The 8,526-nt window shown below is 48.4% G+C and overlaps 1 protein-coding gene across 1 annotated transcript in view; it reads left to right on the top strand.

Annotated features, from left to right (window-relative positions):
* Positions 1-6,092: 6,092 nt before the first annotated feature.
* The window catches only part of LOC138365694 (clumping factor A-like), a 31,754-nt gene continuing 29,320 nt past the window's right edge, over positions 6,093-8,526 (top strand). The window contains exon 1 of the mRNA XM_069326185.1: positions 6,093-6,206. Coding sequence (XP_069182286.1) covers positions 6,093-6,206 — 114 coding nt within the window. The remainder of the gene's footprint in view (positions 6,207-8,526) is intronic.

Genomic DNA, 8,526 nt, shown 5'->3' with positions numbered 1-8,526 from the left:
GGAGACGAGAGAGAGATATCAGATAACCGGAGACGAGAGATATCAGATAGCCGGAACAACCGTGGACATCATCTAGAGAAAATAGATTGTTTTCTTCAAGGATTTGTTGATTGTTGCCGCCGAAGGCAGCTAGTCTATTGTGCACCCCATACTCATCCTGTGAGCGGTAGCGCAAAAGCATTACAGAGGGCACAAAAGGTCTTTATCAGACCTCATCTTAGATTATTACATAAGCAATTTCTTCAATCCTTCACACCTTATAGATACAATGTCAGCTAGTTACAGAGAAAGTGCTATTACAAGAGCTACATATTTACAGTAAGTCATCATACATTAATGGTAGGTCTTATCGCTAATACATAATAGTTTGACCAATGGGGATATTACAGAGTCATAGGGGAGCTTCTGTTTATTATTAGTCCTCACAATACACTACTTGTTTCTGAATCTCATATGTCGTTCATCTACTGGAAGCGAAATGTGGATACAGTGCAAGGATTTCAGGTAATTTATCCATGGTAATAAGATAGGTTGCCATATCACACAGCGTGAGCTTAGATTTATCTCTAAATGGCTCAATTTTACTACAATCCAAGATATAGTGTTCGAGTGTTTTCTTCAAGGAGTGCCGGACCAACCGGGCTGTGGTGGGTATGTGGGCCTGCGGGCCGCTCCAAGGTGGACCAAGTTATCAAAAAGTCGAAGGCCGGGCTTGGGTTGAGAGAAGAACTCCCGAAACTCACTCAAAGTACGATCGATTCCAGAATTGTCGATCACAATTTCAATGCAATACATGTAAATTTGTCCCATCATATTTACATTTACAACTGCGCCTCGAGTTAACTCAACCCACTCCAGCATCTAACACTGACCGCTATACTTCACAATTATTTCACTGACGAGGCAGGCAGGCAGGCTCGCAGGCGCGCGCGCTCGCTCTCTTTTTTTTTTTTTTTTGAGATATATACAAGAGTTGTTACATTCTTGTACAGCCACTAGTACGCGTAGCGTTTCGGGCAAGTCCTTAATCCTATGGTCCCTGGAATACGATCCCCTGCCGCGAAGAATCGTTTTTTCAGCCAAGTACACATTTTACTGTTGCGTTAAACAGAGGCTACAGTTAAGGAATTGCGCCCAGTAAATCCTCCCCGGCCAGGATACGAACCCATGACATAGCGCTCGCGGAACGCCAGGCGAGTGTCTTACCACTACACCACGGAGACTGCATACTCTCACTCACACACACACACACACACACACACACACACACACACACACACACACACACACACACACACACACACACACACACACACACACACACACACACACACTCTCTCTCTCTCTCTCACTCACTCACTCACTCACTCACTCACTCACTCACTCACTCACTCACTCACTCTCTCACTCTCTCACTCTCTCACTCTCTCACTCTCTCACTCTCTCACTCTCTCACTCTCTCACTCTCTCACTCTCTCTCTCTCTCTCTCTCTCTCTCTCTCTCTCTCTCTCTCTCGTGTCAGGGTCGTGTGTCTGCGGTGTTCAGCTCCAGGGGGACCTCCCCTGGGGCAATGTACGGACCAGTGGATCAAGGTCACACATGTAAGGGATCAATGGATTAACGGCTCATCTTGGGTGGTTAATCGTCATCAATCAATTAAGGGCTCAGTGGGATAAAAGGGCTGTCCACTGCCTTAGCCCCCGCACGTATATCTCCTGTGCCAGGGAAGTCCACTACGGGCTCACCATAGCCCGTGCTACATGCCACTTTTGTTCCAAGGCTCCCCCCGGATGCTACAAACTTGATCCATTTTTAAGTTATAATATTGCACAACAGTTTAAGAAAAAACTCTGATAGGGAGCCTTACATTGTCTCATTATAATTTTATATTCATATATTGTGTGTTCATGAGGCTTTTCTTTAATCTTTCATTCCTTATACTCTGTCCGCTTAATCCTCTTTGACCATTCTAAGCTAAGGTATAACTGTTTCTGGTTAATTCTGTCCCTTGAGATGGGTTGGTCAGGTTCCAGGTGTTGGCCTGTATACTCTCTCTCTTTCCTCTAGTCAGCCTGGTGTTGACAAAGGCTTTAACAGGCCGAAACGTTCACTTCCTTTCACATTTCTCGGTGGATTTTCCGCATAAAAATGATCAATGTTTTGTGATCGTCAATTGCATATTATATTATTATATATATATATATATATATATATATATATATATATATATATATATATATATATATATATATATATATTTATATTTATATATATATATATATATATATATAAACTGAAAACTCACACCCCAGAAATGACTCGAACCCATACTGCCAGGAGCAACGCAACTGGTATGTACAGGACGCCTTAATCCACTTGACCATCACGACCGGACTAAGGAGGTGATAGCCGAAGCTATTTAAACCCTTACCCCCCCCCCCCCCCCCCCCGCAGGCACCCGGATGGTAATCTTGGGCATAGCATTTTATCAAATCACCTCATTCTTTGGGGGACACGTGAGGAACACAAATGCGAACAAGCCTGAATGGTCCCCAGGACTATATGCAACTGAAAACATCCGGGTGCAGGCAGGGGGGTGGTTCAAATAGCTTCAGCTATCACCTCCTTAGTCCGGTCGAGATGGTCAAGTGGATTAAGGCGTCCTGTACATACCAGTTGCGTTGCTCCTGGCAGTATGGGTTCGAGTCATTTCTGGGGTGTGAGTTTTCAGTTGCATATAGTCCTGGGGACCACTCAGGCTTGTTCACATATTATATATATATATATATATATATATATATATATATATATATATATATATATATATATATATATATATATATATATATATATATATATACACACACACATACATATACACTTATATCAAAACTCACACCCCAGAAGTGACTCAAACCCATACTGCCAGGAGCACTCGGCAACTGGTGTACAGAACACCTTAACCACTCGACCATCAAGACCGGACAAAAGAGGATGGTAGCCGAGGCTAATTCCCCATCATCCCGCCGGCACTCCGATGGTAATCTTGGGCATTGGGCAGGTGATTTTATCTAATCACCTCATTCTTTGGGGCACACGTGAGGAACAGAAATGCGAACAAGCCTGAATGGTCCCCAGGCATATATGCAACTGAAAACTCACACCCCAGAATATGCCTGGGGACCATTCAGGGGGCGAAGGAGGGGGAGTAGGGGTGAGGAGGGGGAGTAGGGGTGAGGGGAGTGAAGGAGGGGCCTCTGAGGGGTGAGGGGGGGGGGTGAGAGTACAACCATCACCCCTGGCGTCGTGTGGTGACTAGAAAGTTCCAGAACCCATAACGGAAGAGAGGCGCAGTTATGTGGGACATTTCTGGCATGTTGGTGGTGGTGGTGATGGTGGTGGTGGTGGGTGGTGGTGGGTGGTGGTGGGTGGTGGTGGGTGGTGGTGGTGGTGGTGGTGGTGGTTGGTGGTGGTGGTGGTTGGTGGTGGTGGTGGTTGGTGGTGGTGGTGGTGGTGGTTGGTGGTGGTGGTTGGTGGTGGTGGTTGGTGGTGGTGGTTGGTGGTGGTGGTTGGTGGTGGTGGTTGGTGGTGGTGGTTGGTGGTGGTTGGTGGTGGTGGTGGTTGGTGGTGGTGGTGGTTGGTGGTGGTGGTGGTTGGTGGTGGTGGTTGGTGGTGGTGGTTGGTGATGGTGGTTGGTGGTGGTGGTTGGTGATGGTGGTTGGTGATGGTGGTTGATGGTGGTTGGTGGTGGTGGTAACCTTCTCCCTGCTTGATGGGGTTCTGGGAGTTCTACTCCCCAAGCCCGGCCCGAGGCCAGGCTTGACTTGTGAGAGTTTGGTCCACCAGGCTGTTGCTTGGAGCGGCCCGCAGGGCCACATACCCACCACAGTCCAGTTGGTCTGGCACTCCTTGAAGAAAACTATCTAGTTTCCTCTTGAAGCTGTCCACGGTTGTTCCGGCAATATTTCTTATGCTTGCTGGGAGGACGTTGAACAACCGCGGACCTCTGATGTTTATACAGTGTTCTCCTGATTGTGCCTATGGCACCTCTGCTTTTCACTAGTTCTATTCTGCACTTCTTCCATATCGTTCACTCCAGTATGTTGTTATTTTATTGTGCAGATTAGGGACCTAGCCTTCCAGTATCTTCCATGTGTATATTATTTGGTATCTCTCTCGTCTCCTTTCTAGTGAGTACATTTGTAGAGCTTCGAGACGATCCCAATAATTTAGGTGTTTTATCGCGTCTATGCAGTGCAGTATATGTTTTCTGTATTCCCTCTATTTCAGCAATCTCTCCTGCTCTGAAGGGGAAGCGAGTACTGAGCAGTACTCAAGACGGAACAACACAAGTGACTTGAAGAGTACAACCATTGTGATGGGATCCCTGGATTTGAAAGTTCTCGTAATCCATCTGATCATTTTCCTGGCTGCCGCGATATTTGCTTGGTTATGCTCCCTAAACGTTAGGTCGTCAGTGTTACGGACCCGAATCCAGCGTCAGAGCACGGAGCCATGAAGTCAGCGCCATCTGTAAATCGCCAGCCGAAAACCCCGCAACATGGACAACGCCATCTAGCGAGGACGGGATATACCGGCCACAGGGGCTGGATTCCCGTCTTAATCAGCTCATAACATAGCCGCTGCTGACCTCTGGTGAGGTGGCGCTTAGACAGTGAACGCCATCTATGGAGTAAATAGGTGGACGTTTCTGTCTAAGCTAGTAAGTGATGTTTCCTAGTGATCCCATGTAGTGTCCCCAGTACTAATGACGTGTCTGATTACAGAGTCGACCTGGGACTGCTGTATTGGACGATGGGGCAGTCTACCCAAGGCAGCCAAGGTCTCTTCACGAGTTTGCTCTGAAGAAGCTGTGAGTCACCCCCGGACGAAACTCTGTTGAGTGTGTTAGCCTGCCTGTGACGTGGCAGTATCAGGAATTGCCTTACCCGGGGCTGGCTGGTGGAAGAGACTAGCCACTGTGGTGCTTAGTGAGGAGAGTGATCAGCGGGATCACACGAGACTCCTGCCTAGGGCTCGCAACCCTAGTATCGGTCGTGGAGTGGCCTACACAGCGGAGCTGATCGGAACCGGCCAGCTACAGGCTGGACTGTGGTCGAAGGCCTCCACGACTGGAGCACCCAGTGGAACTGTGATTTGGCTGGCCTGTGGCCTGGGTAGATTCGCCAAGAGAATCATAGAGGATTCATCGTGAGCACCGTGGAGCATCCTGTGTCTTCGGAGGAAGACAAGCCATTGTACATAATCGTGTAGTGATAACCCCTGTGTGCAACTGGTATTTATTTATTTATGGTGGTGGTGAAAATATACATATAAATCAGAGCATTTGTATCCCTCCGCCTTTAATTTAACTTGCGTTACGGAACACATCCCTTGAAAGCCTCTACTAACTTGGGGCCGGATTCCCAAACTCTAATAACAGCAGAGAAGAACCCGGTTGCGTTCCAGTAGGGCCGTAACAGTCAGACATCATTATTCCCAAATGCCCTGTAGTATATAACTATTATTCCAACAGAGAATTATTGTTCCAACTGGAATGGAGGGAGAAAGGGAGGTGGGGGAGGGGAGGGAGTGAGGGAAGTGTTGGTACTCACCTAGTTGTGCTTGCGGGGGTTGAGCTCTGGCTCTTTGCTCCCGCCTTTCAACTGTCAATCAACTAATGTACAGGTTCCTGAGCCTACTGGGCTCTATCATATCTACACTTGAAACTGTGTATGGAGTCAGCCTCCACCACATCACTGCCTAATGCATTCCATCCGTTAACTAGGGGAGGGAAAGGAGTGAGGAGCGAGAGTGAGCGAGTGAATTAAGGAGTGAGGGGGGAGGGAGGGGGGAGGAGTGAGGGGGGAGGGAGGGGGGGGAGGGAGTGAGGGGGGGGAGGGAGGGAGGGAGGGGGAGGGAGGGAGGGGGAGGGAGGGAGTGGGGGGGGGAGGGGGGAAGCAGTGACTGGAGTGTGACACATACCTTCACGTCCCACAAAGTTCACTACTCCCTCTCACCAATTAAAATCCGCACAGTCTTCCCCCCGTCTTCCCCTCCCCCCCCCTACGAATGACCCCCACACGACAACATGGATATAGAGCGGGAAGATCCTATCTACCACAGTTACTCAACCACTATGACAACATCAACACAAGCCTTAGAAGAAAAGCAAAATGCAGATGTTGCACACAGACTTTGCAAAGTCAGTCGACAGATGTGACCATGTAGTGATAGCTCATACCGTGAGATATCAATAGGAATAACGGGTAAAGTGGAGCGGGGGGGGGGGCTTGGATCTTTAACTTCCTGACAAACTGCAAATATTCGGTACCCCAGGGCACAGTCCTTGCACCACTGCTCTGTACCCCAGGGCACAGTCCTTGCACCACTGCTCTGTACCCCAGGGCACAGTCCTTGCACCACTGCTCTGTACCCCAGGGCACAGTCCTTGCACCACTGCTCTGTACCCCAGGGCACAGTCCTTGCACCACTGCTCTGTACCACAGGGCACAGTCCTTGCACCACTGCTCTGTACCCTAGGGCACAGTCCTTGCACCACTGCTCTGTACCCCAGGGCACAGTCCTTGCACCACTGCTCTGTACCCCAAGGCACAGTCCTTGCACCACTGCTCTGTACCCCAGGACACAGACCTTGCACCACTGCTCTGTACCCCAGGGCACAGTCCTTGCACCACTGCTCTGTACCCCAGGGCACAATCCTTGCACCGCTGCTCTTTCTCATTCTTATTTCTGATATAGACAAAAATACAAGTCACAGCTTCCAGTTATCCTTTGCTGATGATACAAAAATCAGCATGAAAATTTCCTCTGTAGAAGACACCGAAAAATTACAAGCCGATATTAATAAAGTCCTCGATTGGTCAACGTAAAATAACATGATATTGAACGGTGATAAGACCCAGGTATTGACGCATGGCGGAAACGAGGAACTGAAAGGAAACACAGGACACAATCAGACCAACTCATAGAAGGAAAGCAACATGTAAAAGATCTGGGAATTATGATGTCTGACAACCTGACATTTAGTGAATATAATAATAATAATAATAATAATAATATTTATTTAGGTAAGGTACATACATAAAGAGATTTACAAAGTTTGTTGGCTTTATAGATAGAGCTAGTACATACAATGCCTAAAGCCACTATTACGCAAAGCGTTTCGGGCAGAACGTAACCGAGCAAATATGGCGACGGCCAGGAAGAAGATAGGAACATCTTCACATAGGAAGATATAAGAAGATAGCGAACAGATTGGATTATGAGAACGTTCAAAACCAGAGATCCCTCAGCAATACTAATACTATTTAAATCACTGGTGCTGTCCCGTCTTGAGAATTGCTCGGTACTCACTTTCCCTTTCAGAGCAGGAAAGATTTCTAAAATAGAGGGAATAGAGAACATATACGGCACGCATCCAAACGATAAAACATCTAAATTATTGGGATCGTCTCGAAGCGCTCAAAATGTACTCTCTGGAAAGGAGACGAGAAAGGTATCAAATAATATATACATGGAAGATACTGAAGGGCCAGGTCCCAAATTTGTACAATAGAATAACAACATACTGGAGCGAAAGATACGGAAGGAAATGCAGAATAGAACCAGTGAAGAGTAGAGGTGCCACAGACACAATCAGAGAACACTGTCTGAACATCAGAGGTCCACAGCTGTTCAACATCCTCCTAGTAAGCATTAGAAGAATTATTGCCGGAAGAAAGGTGGATATATTCAAGACGCACTTAGACAACTTGCAAAAAATGCCGGACCAACCGGGCATTAGTGGATCTGTTGGTCTATGGGCAGCTGCAAGCAACAGCCTGTTAGACCAAGTTATCACAAGTCGGCCGTGACAGAGATAAAGAGAGGCAGAGATAGAGAGCGAGAAAGAGCTAGAGAGCTAGAGAGCGAGAGCGAGAGAGCGAGAGCGAGAGAGCGAGAGCGAGAGAGCGAGAGCGAGAGAGCGAGAGAGCAAGAGAGCGAGAGAGCGAGAGCGAGAGAGAGCGAGAGAGAGCGAGAGAGAGCGAGAGAGAGAGCGAGAGAGAGAGCGAGAGAGAGAGCGAGAGAGAGAGAGCGAGAGAGAGAGCGAGAGAGAGAGCGAGAGAGAGAGCGAGAGAGAGAGCGAGAGAGAGAGCGAGAGAGCGAGAGAGCGAGAGAGCGAGAGAGAGAGCGAGAGAGAGAGCGAGAGAGAGAGCGAGAGAGAGAGCGAGAGAGAGAGCGAGAGAGAGAGAGCGAGAGCGCGAGAGAGCGAGAGCGAGAGAGAGCGCGAGAGAGCGAGAGCGCGAGAGAGCGAGAGCGAGAGAGAGCGAGAGAGAGCGAGAGCGAGAGCGAGAGAGAGCGAGAGCGAGAGAGAGCGAGAGAGAGAGAGCGAGAGAGAGAGAGCGAGAGAGAGAGAGCGAGAGAGAGCGAGAGAGAGCGAGAGAGAGAGAGCGAGAGAGCGAGAGAGCGAGAGAGAGAGAGCGAGAGAGAGAGAGCGAGAGAGAGAGAGCGAGAGAGAGAGA

Source organism: Procambarus clarkii, chromosome 17 (assembly GCF_040958095.1).
Source record: "Procambarus clarkii isolate CNS0578487 chromosome 17, FALCON_Pclarkii_2.0, whole genome shotgun sequence".
NCBI lineage: Eukaryota > Metazoa > Arthropoda > Malacostraca > Decapoda > Cambaridae > Procambarus > Procambarus clarkii.
Note: the sequence above shows the minus strand (reverse complement) of the source record. Positions and strands in the feature narration are given on the sequence as shown.